General features: G+C 43.0%; 1 protein-coding gene across 1 annotated transcript in view; it reads left to right on the top strand.

The window, feature by feature from the left end:
- The window catches only part of RAD54L2 (RAD54 like 2), a 149173-nt gene extending 131727 nt beyond the window's left edge, over positions 1–17446 (top strand). The window contains exons 11-22 of the mRNA XM_069095611.1: positions 321–498; positions 1876–2130; positions 2950–3068; positions 4671–4789; positions 6679–6778; positions 7941–8146; positions 8601–8776; positions 10117–10313; positions 13935–14131; positions 14642–14731; positions 15544–15636; positions 16107–17446. Of these exons, the coding sequence (XP_068951712.1) occupies positions 321–498; positions 1876–2130; positions 2950–3068; positions 4671–4789; positions 6679–6778; positions 7941–8146; positions 8601–8776; positions 10117–10313; positions 13935–14131; positions 14642–14731; positions 15544–15636; positions 16107–17095 (2719 nt within the window). The 3' untranslated portion in view covers positions 17096–17446. The remainder of the gene's footprint in view (positions 1–320; positions 499–1875; positions 2131–2949; positions 3069–4670; positions 4790–6678; positions 6779–7940; positions 8147–8600; positions 8777–10116; positions 10314–13934; positions 14132–14641; positions 14732–15543; positions 15637–16106) is intronic.
- The last annotated feature ends 239 nt before the right edge of the window (positions 17447–17685 follow it).

Below are 17685 nucleotides of genomic sequence, written 5' to 3'. Positions count from 1 at the left end.
CTCTGTGCAACTCTGCCTCACTTAAGTACAATTCGTGCACAAGTCAAGACATTGCCCGTGATGTCCTTGGTCCTCTTCAGAAATGAAGGATGAGCAACAACATTTGTATCCCCAGTGCTTGACCCAGCATGGTTGCTTAATAAATGTTTTTTGAGTGATTAATTGTTTAAAGTTTGATGATTTAAAGCTCGCTAATAGACACAATAAGTCATAAAGGTCCCTAAAAAGAAGGCGAACTATGAATATTTAATTTTTATCCTGAGTCAGCCGTGACCTTCTTCTATTGCCTCTTCACTCTCCTTTTGGCATTGCTTCTATAGGCGAGGCCACAGTGTGCTGAAGATACAGCTTCCATACAAAGAAGAGCATGTAATCCTAGTGAGACTCTCCAAAATCCAACGGGCTTTGTATACAGAGTTCATGAATCGTTTCCGTGATGCTGGTAACAGTGGCTGGCTGGGGCTCAACCCTCTGAAGGCTTTCTGTGTGTGCTGCAAGGTGAGTAGGAGAAATAAGAAAGACAAGAATCCTTTAGGAAGATGTAATTGAAATTGGTGGTGGTGGTGGTGGGACATTAAACTGGTGCATTAATGTCTGCCTACTAAATGGGAAAGTAAAAACAACACTACTGCCTTATTGCCCAGGCAGACCTGGAAGATCAGGCAGCTCCAAGGGCTAGTCTCTTATTGCTAAATTGCTGTAACCCCAGAAAGATCGCTTCTCCCTTGTGAGTCTGGCTTTCCCTGCATAAAATGAGTGGGGCACTGCCAGCCAACCTTTGTGTCTGTCACAGTGAGGTTTAGAGAAGTCCATAGATTAGGGGGTCTATTCATACATTTTTATTCATCTCTGCATTCAGCTGGATTGGAATTTCCTTCAGGCTGATTCCACCTGGGAGAGTTTGAGGACAGGACAGTGCAAGGCCAAAGCTCCCTTGTCCAGAAGCCCTATAAGCAAGTAGAAAACCTCTCTGGCCTCTCTTTATAACAACTATAGGTAAAGACTTTAGAAGCCCCCTTTAAAAGAAACACAACAGTGTCTTCAAGAGGGAAAACTTTTTCATTCTAACCAATACCAGCAATTGAGCCTGAACTGTTTGTTCCATTGTGGCTTTCTTCCTATGGAAAGTTACTTTACCTAAATCAGAAAGTTGCCTTAGCCAAGTCAAACAGAAAGATAAGTGAGTATGAGGTTCTGAAGTATTTGCCCTGTAGTCAGTCTCCACAGCCTTAGATCAGTGACAGGGAAGTACAGTTTTCATGAATCTAGTAGTGGTATTTTCACTGCCCCTACACCAAAGAATTCTGTGTCCCTGCCAGGGATTTCCTATGTGTGTTAGAATTTAGAACATCCCCAGAACAGTAATCTATTACTCAATTGTACCATGTCTTGTCCAAGATGGGTCTTGTTTTACATTTAGAGACTCTTAGGCATTGAGTATCTTAACTTCCCAAGGCCACAGAGTGAAACAACAGAAACAAAACTTTAGCTATTGACTCCAGCTTTCTGACTGTAGACTAAGAAAAAGAATAAATCCCGCAAGAGCAAATCTCTCATTTTAAAAAAAATATATTTTGTTTTTATATCATTAAAATTTTTCCTAATATCCTTCTATATCTCATTTCTATGAATTACATTGGCAACTGGAACCAGTTAATCAAAAGGAGTTTTCAGTTTCTCTTGTCAGAGAGAGAGACAGAGAGTGTGTGTGTATGTGTGTGTGTGTGAGTGTGTGTGTGTGTGTATGTGCATGCACGTGCACATATGCATGCATATATGGCCAGTAGGAGCTAGGAGTAGAGGGGAGGGAGGGAGGAATGACAGGATGTGAGACTTACTCCTTCCTGTTACTAATCCCTTTTCTGTGGACCTCAGATCTGGAATCATCCTGATGTGCTGCATGAAGCCCTTCAGAAAGAGAACCTTGCCAATGAGCAGGATCTGGATGTAGATGACCTCAGCACAGCTGGGACCAATGCCCGCTGCCAGACCCAGGGAATTAAGGTCAAAACTGAGGGCAGCACCTTGGCACCCTCAGGAGGAGAGGCAACGAACAGCAAATTCCTACAGGGTGTTGGAGGCTTCAATCCCTTTCAGGAGCGAGCCAACCAGGTTGTCACTTATGAATGGGTGAGTTCAAGAAAACTGCTCTCTCCCTGACTTGTATGCCAGTTCTTTGAGGACAAGCGCCTTTTGTTTTACTTTTGTTTAAACACCTTTGAAACACTTAGGTAATATGCTACAAATTCCGGGGGTACCAAGACAACCACAAATTGTCTTTATACTCAAAGAGCTTAACTTCTATTGGGGGGAAAACAGTAAGAAATAGATTTAAGGTAAATAAAAAGTAATTTTTGAACTTTTTCACCATAGTTTCAAGATTAGGAAGGAAAATGAAGGTAGAGCTGGCTAGAGTGATGGCTGGAGATGAGGGGACACTGATGTGTAGAAAGCCTGGGTAGTCACAGGGAGGGCAAAGAAAAGGGAGAGGAGGAGTGACACAGGTGGGCCCTCTATCTTCCATATAGTTTATATATATATAGTATTTAATAAGTGTTTGTGGACTGAAAGTTGGATATTGAGTGGTAAAAATTAGTTGATAAGTGGTGATATTTTGGGAGGAAAAGCCCATAGTAGACAGGGGAACAGTTTTTGCCTTTTGCCAAATAATAGTAAGGGTGCAACCATTTAGAAATTTGCTTAGGGGCAGCCAGGTGGCACAGTGAGTAAGAGCACTGGCTCCAGTGTTGGGATGACCTGGAGATCGAATCCCGGGCTCAGCCACTCAGCACCACACCCAGAAATAACTGGCCGTGTAACCTTGAGCAAGTTACTTAACCCTGATTGCTTTAAAAAAAAAAAAAAGAAATTTTCTTGAGGCAATGGTGGCTATTACTTATAATGAACTGGCTTTGGAACAGCTCTGAGCTGCTAATTTTTCTGTTTTAGGCCAAGGACATCCTATGTGATTATCAAACAGGAGTTTTGGAGAACTCACCCAAAATGGTGCTGCTCTTCCACTTAATTGAAGAAAGTGTGAAACTTGGGGATAAGATACTTGTATTCAGGTAAGAGTATTAGCAGCTCCCTGAGAACCCTGGTGAAATTTCGCATCATTTCTAAAGGAAATGGACCAGTTAACAGAAAGAGACAGATAGCACTTCCTCTCACCCACTGCATAATATTAGGCTCCCCTTTTTCTGTTTTATTTTTCCCCATTTTTTTCTTTCTCCTCTTTGTTTTTGTAGTTTTTAAAAATACATTTTTATTCATATCTTTTGTTCACATACATTTCCTCTAGTATCCCGTCTTTTTTCCTTACACTGAGAGCCATCCTTTATAACAAAGAATTTTTTTAAAAGAGGAAAAAATTAATCAAAACCAATGAACACATTGAAAAAATCTTACATGTGCAATATTCCACACCTGCTGACCTATATATCAATGTAAAAGAGCAACAGGTGTCTTATCTCTTCTTTAGAGCGAGCCTCGATCATTATGATTCTTCTTTATTACTAATGAAATTTCTTTCTGGAAGAAGTTGTAGAACTTTTCCAGTGTTTCAGCCATTTGGATCTTCCTCCAAGGATGACTTTTTTTCTCAAGGAAGTTTTAAAAGGGAGGGGTCCCATTTCTTCACCTATAACAAGACATATCCTTGAGGTTATGAGGGACATTACTGGCTCTCATAGGAGCTGACTTAAGTGTTTTTTTTTTTAACAGCTTCCAACTGAGGTCTTCATTTTTTGAAATACCTCATACCACCCAGGAAGGGATGTGAGGAAAGACTGTTAAAATATGGAGGGTTTTCCCATTGCATCATATCATACCTTGGTAAAATATCTTACTGAATAACTCAGTAACAGCACCAGACAATCAGCAGCTATTTGAATGTGACTCTCAGCTTCTTGGTTTATCTTTCATAATCTTTCTTTACCAATGTCACATCCATGCTAGACAAAGTGTAAAATTTGGTAGTATTTTTTTCTGGGGGGGGGGGGATCGTTTTTGGAGGGAGAAAGGTAGGGCAATTGGGGTTAAATGACTTGCCCAATGTCACATAGCCAGTAAGTGTTAAATGTCTGAGCTGGATTTGAACTCAGGTCCTCCTGAGTCCAGGGCGGGTGCTCTATTCACTATGCCACCTAGCTGTCCCAGCATTTTTTTCCGAAAGATTTCTGACCCTCCTTTTGCAGACTGCAGGGTTGAGAAAGACAGATGCCTTCTTTAAAGGCAGTAGGACATCAATTTCCCCTGGAAGGATTTGTCAGGTTGCTTGTAGCACTATAGTGAGTTCAGAATTGCCTGAGCACTCTTCTACCAGACATGGCACCCACCTGCAGAATTCTTTGGCTGATGATGCACAAATAGAAGGAAAGACAAGAACAAGAATGGATACTTTTTTGGTTTCTGGGCCATAGGTATGGAGATGATAATTTTGTACAAATTTGAAATGAAGAAAATGTCTTTTTATGTCTTGAATGTGATCTGTATTCATGGATTCTTGACTGAAAAGGGGCTGCAGAGACACTTTTGTGTTGTGTTTTGGGATGGTACGTTTATTTTTTTTAAAGGCAGGGAGCATCTACAAAAATTTTAAGGAATTTTTTGCTTTTGGACAAAATGCCCTCAGGCAGGTTTTTATTGAGATGACTTGTTATTCTTTGCAGTCAGAGCCTTTCCACCTTGTCTGTCATTGAGGAATTCCTGGCCAAGAGACTAATGCCCTGCCTGCCTGGCTCAGATGGGCAAGGAGATCAGAACTGGGTTAGAAACCTCAGCTATTACCGTGAGTTCATTCCTATTGACTTGATCACATAACATTGTGGGAAATGTCTGTTAGAGGAGCATTTTCCTCCTCTTTCATTTCTTTTCATTTCCTTAGTCCTCTACCTTGTTCTCTTTATGCTTACTTGAGCATCTATGGCTAATCAATCAACTGATATTCATTGGCACAACATACAGTGAAAGCACTATACTTGGTACTATGGGATCATACCTGAAGGAGTATAAAGCATAGTACTAACCCTCAGAGAGTCTGTAGTGTAGTTGGGATAAAGAAATGTGGGCATGAGCAATTAATTACAGAAGACATTATACTTTAAGTATCACATGAGTGGTATAGACAATAATTGGGAGAGATCACTGTGAGGCGGGGCAGTCAGGGAAACCTGCATGGAAGGTGATAAGATAGATTGGGCCATGAAAGATGAATGAGATTGGGTAGGCTAAGAGGACAGCATAATTCAGTGGAAATAGCATTAGACTGGAATCAAAAGATCTGAATTCAAATCTCACTTCTGCCACTCCCAGGATTCCTTTAGGAAAGTCTCTTAAGCTCTCTGGGGCTTAGTCCCTTATCTGTAAAATAAAGGAGTCTGACCAGATGGTCTCTAAGGTCCTTTCCAGCTCTAAGTCTATAATCCTGTGAACATTGAAGCAGGAGAAATAGTAAGAACAAGTGAGGAAAGTATTTTGACTGAAGTAAAGCTTTCTTCCCTTCCTTTCCTTCCTCTCCCTGTCCTCTCTCTATCCCGTTCAGCCCAAAAGCACAGTGACTTCTTACAGGCTGACCCCACTACTGAGCAACAGTTTGCACCTGCTCCGTTTCTGACCTCCTTAGGCATCCTGGAACCTATTACCATCCCCCAGCTCCCAGGGGCTTCCCATATTGATGCACTGTAGCTCAGAGCTTCTGACCTCGAGTTCCACCAACTTCAGTTTCCCCTTGGATTAAAAGTGTTCAGTTTCCCCTTGGATTATAAGTGTTCACCAGCACATCCAGTGAGTTTCTTTTGGGAAATAATAAGAGAAAAAGGCATGAAAGATAGGTTGGAATCAAGTTATGAAGAACCTTTGATGCTAAGCTAGGGCTCTTCCATTTTTAGAAGTATCTTCTTGCATGTCTATGGTATACTTTGAAGCAGGAGAAATAGTATGGACAAGTGAGGGAATTAATGTGACCAATTTTCCTCCCATAATGTGCTGCACAAATGTCATGATATATAGTTGCATAGAGCTTCATAGTTCTGGTGCTGGTAATTTATCAGCCCAAGTCAGCATTCTTTTATCTATTTTACTAAGAGCAAAGATACCTTGAACCAATGAATTATAGCCCATAGCCCTCTGGATCCCAGTCTGTTACTGGAACCAGCACCAAATGTAACTCTTGACTGACTGCCATGTGTTAATTCTAGGATATAAATAGGCTCATTCTAATTCCCTTCCTTTTCTTGGGTGCCTTGACCTACTGCTCCGTGTCAAGTACATTGTTCAGACTTTTAAGATGTCCTTGGCTTGACCACTTCCTGCTCCCTCATTTTTTTTAACTTGAAGGCTGCCTGTCTATTGTATGTTCAGGAAGTCAGTGGGAGTCTGTGCCTTGACATTAGGGTTGAGGAGGGAAACCTTCCATTAAGTACCTCTGGGTCTTAGGGGCACAGCATTTTTTCTTGGATAGGTGAGTTCTACCCCGAACTTTCTTGTTAGCTTTTCACTCTATGATTCTTAAAAGCACATAAGGGCAATTTTCTCCTGTCTCTTCTTGGTGGGTGTATCTATGGGTCCATTAAGGAGATAGCACCTAAAGTTCTGGTAGATGGGAAAGGGACTTAGTATAGTCTCTGTGTATTTATGACAGCCCTGTATCATTAAAGTCTTTGCCATTTCCCTTCCTAGGACTTGATGGTAGCACCTCAGCTTCTGAAAGGGAGCGTCTTATCAACCAATTTAATGATCCCAACAACAGCTCTGTCTGGCTCTTCTTGCTTTCTACACGGTGAGTTGGGTCCTGGGGAGTGGAGGTTGAAGAAAGTTTAGCAGTGGATAGAGTCGTTATTGAACTCTTTTCTCACACACTTCTGCTTGAAAAGGTTACTGTTAAGGTACCTACTCTAATAGCTGCCTTGGTCTGTAATTTGGTCCTCAATTCAGGGAAAGAACAGAAAAGAGGATATTTACATCTTGTTGGAGAGTCAAGAAAAAAGGTGCTGTAGAGATTGTGTTAGAGGGAGAGAAAAACTGTTTGTGATGATGCCCTGTTCATGTGATCATGCCCTGCTCATGAGAGATCTAGTGGAACTATCTAGTTTTTTAAATTATAGAGGAAGCTTTCTAAGGATGGCCATACCTGCCTTACACCAGCAAATGAGACAATGGATAGAAAAGTAAAAGGCCTACTAAAATAATGGTGATGTTATTCCATATACCCAAGCTCAAAGTATCACTCTTTGGCCATTACCAAGGGGTGGGGTGTATGTTCAGCCCTTTTCAGGGCTGCTTATTCACCTTTGGTGTCCACCTTCACCTAACTCTCCTCTGTGGCTCCAAGAGGCTATATATAGCATGTGCATTGGCCACACCCTGGTAAGCCATCTTGGCAAACTGGCCAAACCAGGGTAACCAATAGGCCTTAAATCTGTTGGTGATTTAGGGGGATATCTGCCCCAAGCATGTGAAGACTCCCCCCAGGGGAACGGGTGAATGAAGGCGGCTGAAGCAGGTGTTTTGGAGTGCTTAGAGCTTAGTTAGGCGTCAAAGATGCCAAGACCATTGACTGCATGCAGGGCTAGGACATTTGTCCTGTCATTGGCCTTTGATGACTCATGAAGAGGGAAGCTGACAACTTTGTTCAACTCTGTCTCATTTAAACCTAATTTATGCACAAGGTATTACCTGTGATATCATTGATACTCTGAAAATAAAGGACAGACAACAGTTGAGGGGTAGGGAACAGTATAGGCTCCAGTAACCAAACCGATGTTGGTTCTTTTCTGAGGCACAGCAGAGAACTAGGAAATTGTGGTACTAGGACAGGAGTTTTTAATTTTCTTTGAAGGGCTATAAGTGGCAATAACAAAATGAAAACTAGATTGCAGATTTCACTTGTAAGAATACTCTTCTGCAAATGAGTCTGGTGCTTGTTGACTTATATTTTAAAGAGCTGGATGCTTGGGTGTGAATCTGATTGGTGCCAACCGAGTTGTGGTATTTGATGCCTCCTGGAACCCTTGTCATGATGCTCAGGCAGTGTGTCGTGTATACCGCTATGGGCAGAAGAAGCCTTGTCATATATACCGTCTGGTGTCTGACTACACTCTGGAGAAGAAAATCTATGACCGGCAGATTTCCAAACAGGGCATGTCAGGTAGGTCACCTCCCAGTTTCTCTGAGATACCCATAGCATGGTGTCCATGAGCTAGAGGGTAGAAGGAAGACAAAGGCAGAGGAAAGGATGATATGGGAATTTTAGAAGTCTACAGTCATTACCGATTACCACCTTCTTTACCTTAGTGGCCTTAAGAAAACTCTTGTGAAAGACTTCAATTTTAATTTGTTGAATTATTGATGGTAAAATATTCAATCGATGTCATACTGGCATGTGAGTTTCTCTTTAGTGTCTTGCCTCAGACTTAAGGATTCTTACAACTTGGTCTTAAACAGGACTTCATTTTGCTGCTCTAGTCTTATAGTGTGGAATATGGCTGAATTGATGTCACATAAAAACTTATTTTTTACTTTCTCTAGTTTTGTGATTTTGCATTTGTAATCTGTTTTTTAACTTGCTTCCCTGACACACCTCATGTCATCTCCCTTTTCAGATCGGGTGGTGGATGATTTAAATCCAGTGTTAAATTTCACCCGGAGGGAGGTAGAAAATCTGTTGCATTTTGTAGAAGAGGAGCCAGATCCTGCCCAGCTGGCATTGAACATGAGTAAAATCAAGGACTCTGTCTTACAGCTTGCCTGTGTCAAGTACCCTCACCTCATCACCAAGGTGTGTACCATACCCTGTTTAGTGTATGTACTCCCCTGAAAGGATTTATCAAAAAGTAGGTAACAGCATTCCTCCAAGAAGTGGATCTGCTTATTCTAAATTTCTCCCTCTATACCCCAAGGCAGTCTGCTTCGTCAGACAATTATTAGGCAATGATTTTTATACAAGACACTGTGCAAACATCTGGGATGCAAAGACAGGATACACAAACCCTGCTCTTTTAGGAACTTGTGATCTTTTTTTTTTTTTAAAGCATTTAGGGTTAAATAACTTGCTTAGGGTTACAGACCAGTTATTTTGTGTGGGTGTCAAGTATCTGAGGCCAGAACAGGAACTTGTGATTTAATTACTGGTGCTTTTCGAGGGGTGGTAGTTTGTGGAGAAGGGAAGAATAGGACCTCATTTGTAACACTTTTCTCCTTTCTCAATCTGCCTGTGTCCCAGGAGTATGGGTCATAGTGGAAGAGAGCATCCATTTTTTTCTTAGTCAGAATTGCTAGGTATGTGATGGGTAGTTGAAAGGGCAAAACTGTATTTGTTTCTATTTTGAAGTAGTTTTTCATTAGTACCTCTGGAAGAACAGACCCACCTGCTTAACTCTCATTTTTCAAAAAATATATATATATTTTTTTGTTTGTTGGTTTGTTTTGTTTTGTTTTTGGAGGGCAATTGGGGTTAAGCGACTTGCCCAAGGTCACACAGCTAGTTGTTGTTGTTGTGTGTGTGTGTGTGTGTGTGTGTGTGTGTGTGTGTGTGTGTACATGCGTGTGCATGTGCTAAGGGTCTGAGACCGGATTTGACTCCTGAATCCAGGGCCAGTGCTCCATTCACTGAACCACCTAGCCACCCCTCAAAATATATTTTCTGATATTTTATTTTTACATCACCTTCATTTCTGATATATACCTTCCTCGTCCCTTACTCTGTAGACCTTGTAAAAAAAGAGAGAGAAAAGTAGTTCAGCAAAACTAGCCACCATAGAATTGGTACATGTGCAATGAATGTGTCATACCCTTAGCTCCCTGCCCCTGCAAAGGCAGGAAGGAGATGCACTCTTTCACCTTTTCTCCATGACCAAACTGGATTATGCTTACACTGCATTCATTTTGAGTGTTTGTTCTTTCACATTTTAATCATTGGTGTGTGTGTCCCTGGTGCTGCTTTCTTCACCATACATCAGTTCATATTAAGTCTCCCTGTACTTCTGGATCCTTCCTCTCTGTCACTCCTTTTGGTACAGTGATGCTGCATTACATCAGAGGGAGCTTGTGTGTTCTTTGGGGGTTAGATGAGTAGGTGAGTAGAGTAAAAAAAGGGTCTAAACCTCCCTGCTTCTGCAGGAGCCTTTCCAGCACGAGTCGCTGCTCCTAGATCGAAAGGAGCACAAGTTGACCAAGGCAGAGAAAAAAGCTGCAAAGAAAAGCTATGAAGAAGAGAAGCGGGCGTCTGTCCCTTACACACGTCCGTCCTATGCCCAGTATTATCCTGTCAGCGACCAGAGCCTGACCAGTATCCCTGCCTTCAGCCAGAGAAACTGGTGAGTGTCTAAATCTAAGAGGCTTCCAGGAGCTAGGATAAAGATTTATTTTTCTTTGAACATTGAGACAAAACAACTTGTATTTTTAAACAAAAATTCACACACTGTTCATAGCTAGAACAATGTGCATATCTAGCAGAATTGTTTGAGCAGCTTGTGCTTATGTTACTGCAAGGGAAACAAGGGTGGGTTTGTTGAGTTTCTGGCTCTAGGTCCCAGGGGACAGAGATTGTGTGCTTTCCTAACCTTTTTTTGGTGATTAGGAACCTGAAACTGCAAATCACTTCTTTTCTTATGTGCTGTGCTCATTACCCTGATGTAACTAAGCCCATTAACTTCACTGGTAAGGTTTCCCCTGCCCTGGTCTCGGCGCCAGTTTGGTTCCTAGAAGGTGAGTCTTTCAGGAGCGATGCTGGGTAACTGGTCATTGGAGGCAGGGCCTTCTCTGCCCATTTTCTGCTCTTGATTGCGAATGGGGCTTCAGCTGGTGGCTGAGCTCTAAGTATGCACAGTTAATCTCCTTGGGTACAACTCCTAGAATGGTTCAGGCTGCAAGCAGAAGCAAAAACAATTGTTGGTGAGGTTCTTTATCATAAATGATAGTGCAGTTATCTGTTTAATTTCTTTTCTCATTTTCAGACAATGTGGTTCCCAACTTTCACCTTCCTACTCAATAACCAGATCTGCTGCCCATTTTTACAGTTTGGTATATACACTGATCATTCAGCATAATGCTTTTCTCTTATCTAGGGACTCAGGAACTTTACTGATTGATTTTGTACATTTTTGTTGCGTTTTTCTAAGTGTCTTATGTGAAAAATGTCAAATAAACTTCTAGGATATAAAGTAACTGGAACCAAGTTCATTATATCTTTGTAGAAAAAGAATTTGGGATTTAAAAATAAATTATTAATTTTAATGCAGTTTGTGTTTTCCATTTTTTTCAAGTGGATGACCATCCTATAATGTTTTTCAGAAAGTTTACATTGATGTATCACTTCCTTGTGCTTTGTCTCATATTTTTATGCCCATTAAATATTTTGAAATGAGTAATTCTTAAGTATCTAGAAGCAGAAATTGCTTGCATTTCCACATTTTGCTTTAAGTAGGCAAGTAGTTAATATCGGGCAACAAAATGGGATAGAGTAAAAACTACATCCATTTCTTACCTTCTGTCTGGGAGGGTTTTTTTTTTCTTTTGTAATGCAGTGATTTTGAGGATTAGGGCATATTTTTCTAACTCTGATCATTTCAGTTTTGTTTATTTTGCAGGAAAAGTGATCATATGATCAGTTGAGAGATGGGAAGGGACCATAATGACTGTCTAGTCTAACCATATTATTTTACAGTCTACAAAACTGAAGGCCAAAGAAAGGAAATAACCTGCCTCCACTTAAAGTGGGAATTTATCCCAGACCCTTTGACTCTAGATACAGGCTCTTCTCACTACCCCATGCTGTATTTCACAAGGCAACCTATATCTTTAACCTCTCACGTATCTGTTAATTATTTAAAATAAATACTATGAAAGAGATGTTCAAAACAGTATGATTGCTGGGAATATATGTGGATAATAGCTAATATTTATATAGCACTTACTAGGTGCCAGATACCACACTAAGCACTTTGATCTTCACCATAACCCTGGGAGAGAGTAGCTATTATCCCCATTTTGCAGATGGGAAAACTGAGGCAGACAGAAGTTTAAGTGACTTGCCCAGGGTGACACAGCTAGCAAGAGCCCGAGATCAGATTTGAACAGCCTGAATCCAGGCCCAGCACTCTATACATTGGGCCAGAGAGAAAAGCAGGTCATTGGATCAAAGATTCAGAGCTGGAAGGGACCTCAGAGGCCATTTGGTCCAATCCCCTCATTTAAGAAGATTAAATGACAAGGTCATTTACACTAGGAGGAAGCATCACAGGTGGGATTTGAACCCACAGCCTCTTGCTCTATGACTCTCTTTGGCCACTAATCCTGAGCTTTAACCATTAAGAGGCTGGTTATTTAGCTATAGGCATAAGGCCAGTGTTTGCAACATGTGTAACTTACTTTAACAATGGAATTCCCATCTTCTCTATAGTGACTTATCAAGGGAGCATGAACATTTGCTTAACTTGAAAGTTGCCCATCGGTCAGTTTGATAACATAAAAACCCATGCTGTAATCAGGGTCCACAAGAATGTGTCAGCCCAGTGATTTATCCTGTCACCCCCAGATAGTTTGTGGAAGCAACTTTCCATTGTGTTAATTCAAGAAGTTAGAAGTATTTCTTCAGCCTCATCTTTAACATAATTAGATTAGTTGATTTCCAGGGTTCTAGTTGTAACATTCTATAATTTCCAACTTGTTTTAATAAAACCTGCTATGCATAGCTCAACCATCATACTTAAGTACGTAGAGAGAGCCAGAAAAATGAATGTGTAAAACATTATTTTTCACATACTTCCCTACAGTACTAATTAATATCACATGGATATTCCTAGGTCAGTGGAGGAATTCCTCACATTTCCACTCAGCATTTGGTGTGGTTTGAACAGCCTCTATCCATGGTGACTTTTTCCCAAGTGTCCTCTGGGGACACAATAATTACTTGATCCAGACAAAGAACTCTAGTTCTTTAGTCAGTGATTATCCTGGGAAGTTTGAAGGATTTGAAAATCATCTAGCCTCTCCCTTCCCCCCAAAAGTCATTCCTAGAAGCAACATCTAGTTCTTAGTACTTAAACTGATTCTGAAAGTTTCTTTCTCTTTCTCTTTTCCCTTTCTACTCCCTCTTTTCCTGTGTTCTACCCCTCTTTCCTTTTCCTTTTTGGATTGGCCAGGCACTGCAAGTCCCTCCTAATGATTGTGAGCTCTGGGATATGGCTGGTAACTGAATTGGTACCTCTGTTGAAAACACAGTGTTCTCAATTGTTCAATATATGTGATGAAACACCTGCCATTAACCTGGCCTCTTGATCTAGTCATGCTGCAGGAAGGGAAGGGTGACAGGTAGATATGAGGAAGTTGATTTGATGGAGGGGTGGGGACAGATGAAGGAAAAATTTCCCTTCCTGACCACCTGGGACAATAGTGCCCCTGCCATGAGAAGGTGGCTAGGGAGTAGTTTTCTTTTGCTTGTGAGATCTTACTGAAGACTGAAAACCCTTGTGGATGGGCAAGCTGGAAGCTAATACTGTGTTCTTTTCCTGTTTTTCTAATCTCTGGTGTCAGAGGGAGTGTGCCCCTAGCCAGATATCCAACAACCAGGAGCTCAATTAGGGAATAACAAAGCTCCTTGTCTTTGTGTAGTACAGTTTGTAGTTTTCAAAGTGCTTTCCCATGGTAATTCCATTGGATAGTTATAATACTGCTGTGAAAAAAGGATTATTTTTTGTTGAGGAACCTGAAGACTCAGATAGGCTAAATGACTTGAATAAAGGCCCCACAGCTAACTAATGCAAGAGGCAAGCAGACTCTTGTCTTCTGGTTCTTAAATCTGTTTTCACTAACAAAGGCTGTCCCTCTAAGTAAGCTAGAGCCTTCCACTTAGAAGGGACACTCAAAAACCTAACCAGAAAAAGTCAACAAATAAGACCTTTCATGTTGACCCCTTCTTGGTCTTCATCTTCTCTCAGGAGGCCAACCCTAAAAGGTGATGACAAGCCTGTGGCCAGCGTCCGCCCCGTGCAGTCAACCCCCATCCCTATGATGCCCCGGCATGTCCCACTGGGCAGCTCAGTCTCTGCCTCAGCATCCAACCCAGCAGTTAACTTCCCCATCAACTACTTACAACGCGCAGGGGTCCTTGTGCAGAAGATTGTTACAACAACAGGTCAGTGATGTGGGCACAATTCCAGGAGTGCCACCTTTGCTCTTGATTCATATTTTCATTCCAAAGTCATTTAAGTGTTTACTAACTATTCAGCCCTTTGTTAAGTATTATAAAGGATATAACAGGAAGACAGAAAACAGTCTTCATCCTTAAGGAACTCACATCATATTTTGAGACCCACTGTGCACATTTGTGAAATAAATGAAAAATACAAGCTGGTATATAATCAAGTATTTGTTTGTATGACATGTATTCTTTAAGTGTTGCAAGAATTTAGAAAAAAAAAATTTTAATGTTGTGGCATGGGATTAATCAAGATGGCTTCTTGGGAATAATGGGTTTTGAGATCACAGATCTTGGTGGTGAGATTAACTGGGTGTAGCACTGTGGCAGTGGTGGTCTTCCCTCAAGAATCTTAACCACAAAAAGAGTGATGAATTAGCTTAGCCCCTCATCAGTGTGGATTAATTTAGATGCTCTTATAACCTCACTTATTGCTTTATCCCCCAGATATTGTCATTCCTGGAACAAACAGCTCCACAGATGTGCAGGCGCGAATCAGCGCTGGCGAGAGTGTCCACGTAATCCGTGGGACAAAGGGTGAGAGCCGCCGCCTCTGTACCACTTCCATCCCCAGCCAGAGGGTGGCGTGGCATGTGTGCAAACTGGCAAGTGTGGGAATTAGGAAATGAAAGTCAGGAGAGGCTCAAGGAAATCATCCTGTGTGCCTTTGAGGCCATCATCTTGAATGGATGTGAAATAGGCTTCAATGAGATTATAGTCTCTGGGTGTGGAGAATGTTTCAGGAGAGGCCTTGGCCAATTCCAGAGAGTTCCTGGAGTTCTAGCAAGGATATTCTACTTCAGTCCTTGCTAAATTTAATAAGGGACACGCATTTGCCACTGAAGTAGGCTGATGGCTTGGTACAAAGGTACATTATCCATTTTACAAAGGTCTCCTGAGAGTTGGGCCTGAGTCCTGAAAACTAAAGGGATCTATCCCTTCGGCAGATGGAGCACAGGCCTCTGTGATCCTCCCTGGCAGGGAGCAGGAAGACTGCCCATACCCCCTAAGCCATTCAGCACCAAGAGGCGGGACCTGGGCTGCCCTCACTGCTGCTCAGTGCTGCAGACCTTTAGTAGCTGGGCCTGTTTCCTATTTATGTGCACCTTTGCTCCAACACCCCCTCCCCAGAGTGTTGTATTGGCAAGAGTCTGAAGCTTAATTACATAGCTTATAGCCAGTTAAATGCAATTAGGCCTGAAGGCTTCATAGGATTGGGGAGAAGGGGGAAGGAACAGGAACAAGCATTTTAAGCACCTACTATGTTCCAGGCACTGTGCTGAGTACTTTACAGATATCTCATGTCATAGATTCATTATGGCACTTTTATCTCGTCTTGTCCATTTCAGGGACATATATCCGGACCAGTGATGGGCGGATTTTTGCCATCAGGACAACTGGAAAACCAAAGGCTGATGATGATCGCCGGACAGCTGCCTCAGGTACCTGTGTGACTCTCTTACCTCTAATAGACTGAACCTCACTTTGACCTCTCTTTTCTCCTCTTCTTCTTCCTCAACCAATAATAAGCCTAGTCTGGGTCTAATCTTACTCCCTTTCGACTCCTAGCTCTGATGTTCGGTTATAGAAACTTCTGCCCTAGTCTTAGGACACAATGCCTTGCCACCACCTCCCCTCCTGTCCCCCCTCCCCCGCAATGGATACTCTATACTGAAGACTTTCAGAAGAATTGAGACCAGGTAGCTAAGTTCATTTAGTTTGTTCCCTTGAAAATTGGATCCCAAAATTGGAACTTCTTGGTGTTGACCTTAGATTTATAACCACTCCAGTGTCAATGAGCCCTTTCACTTGAGTCAAGGGTAGTTTGATAATCTTGTGCCTGAGCACTCCAATAAGTAGTCAGTTTCTCCTTGACCTCTCTAACTTCCAGGTATATATGTTTTGCTCCCAGGATCCCAGGGTCCATCTCTAGAGTCCACAAGCAATGGCAGACATAGTGCCTCATCGCCCAAACCCCCCAACACAGAGGAGCTGGCCAGACCTATTTCCCCTGACAGCCCTGAGATCATCAGTGAATTGCAGCAGTATGCAGAGGCTGCAGCTGCTCGAGAGACCCATCACATCTCGCCTAGCACCAACCCTGTCTCCTCTGGTCCCCCAACCCGGTCTACAGACAATAACGCAGTCCCTGGGACAACTCGAGGGCCTGAGCCTCGCTTAGGGAGCCATTGCCTGGCCCTTTCCCTCCCGGCCACCAGCCAGCCCAGTGATGGGCACCCAGTACTGGACTTACGGGGCAACAAACGCAAGTCGGCCTCACCATCTGCCACAGAGGAGCCAGCCCGCCGGCCGCCCAAAAAGTGCCAGCTGCCAGCCCCCGTGCAGCCGTATGAACACGGGTACCCAGTTTCCAGTGGATTTGCCATGCCGCCAGTCTCTTTAAACCACAACCTCACCCATCCCTTCACCCCCCAGGCGGGGAACTCCTTCTATATGGGCACTGGATCCTCCTATTACCAGCTGCCCAATCTGCTGGCAGACTCTCCTCTGGTATTCCCAGTGACTACTGACCCCCTCCTGCCAGCTGGCCCAGTCAGCTCTTCTTCTGCTGCTACCTCAGCCACTGCCAGTGTCCCTTCCTTCATGCTAAACCCCTCTGTGACGGGGATGCTGCCTAGCTACTCACTCCCCTTCACACAGTCTCTCCTGCCTGAGCCCAGGATGTTTGCACCCTTCCCCTCCACCATTCTGCCCAGCAGCCTTGCCCGGGGCATGTCAGTCTACCCAGGCTATATGTCCCCTCACTCGGCGTACCCAGCTGGCAGTCTTCTACGGTCCCAGGTGCCTCATTTTGACTCCCACGAGGTCTCGGAGGTGGGGTGCAGCTCCAATGAAGATGATGACAAGGACGATGATGTGATAGAAATTACAGGGAAATAGCTGGGGAATCCCTCTCCACCTCATTCTGGCCCCCCAATGGGCTTCCCATTGGGATTGGAAGGCAAAGATTGGAGCTCTGAAGATAGGGCCCAGAAAGGGAGAGCAGTAGGCAGGACAGGGGCTGTCTGTCATTCTTAAATATCAGGGGTTCTATGCTGTTTAGCAAGGAAGGAGAAAATCCAAACTGCTACAGTGGAGGGAGTCTGAGGACTGGGGACCAGAGATAGAACATCCTGCCTTTCTCCCTGTCTCCTCAACCTGTGCTGTCTGCCTGCCTGCCTGAATGGGAAAGTCCATGTGAAGATTGCTTCTTCTGGCTTAAGCCTGGAGGCTTTCATCCAGTTTCTGGCTTTTGGGAGCCCTCTCTCTTAAGAGTGCTGCCTTTCTGGATGATTTAGCCTGTTCTGGGGAGGGCAGGGGGGTAGGTGGAGAGGAAAGACAAAGGGAGAAGGGAGGATAGGCTGAGATCCCATTTGAAGTGGGGTTATTTCTTGGGGGATGGAGCAGGAATTCAGCCAGATGTCATGCGTGCGTGTGCGTGTGTGTGTGCGCGTGTGTGTGTGTGTGTGTGTGTGTGTGTGTGTGTGTGT

This window comes from Petaurus breviceps, unplaced genomic scaffold, assembly GCF_028583685.1.
Source record: "Petaurus breviceps papuanus isolate PSGF00001 unplaced genomic scaffold, PetGlider_PUasm1.0 227, whole genome shotgun sequence".
Classification (NCBI taxonomy): Eukaryota; Metazoa; Chordata; class Mammalia; order Diprotodontia; family Petauridae; genus Petaurus; species Petaurus breviceps.
The sequence above is the reverse complement of the archived record's forward strand: the minus strand, read 5'-3'. Positions and strand labels throughout refer to the sequence as shown.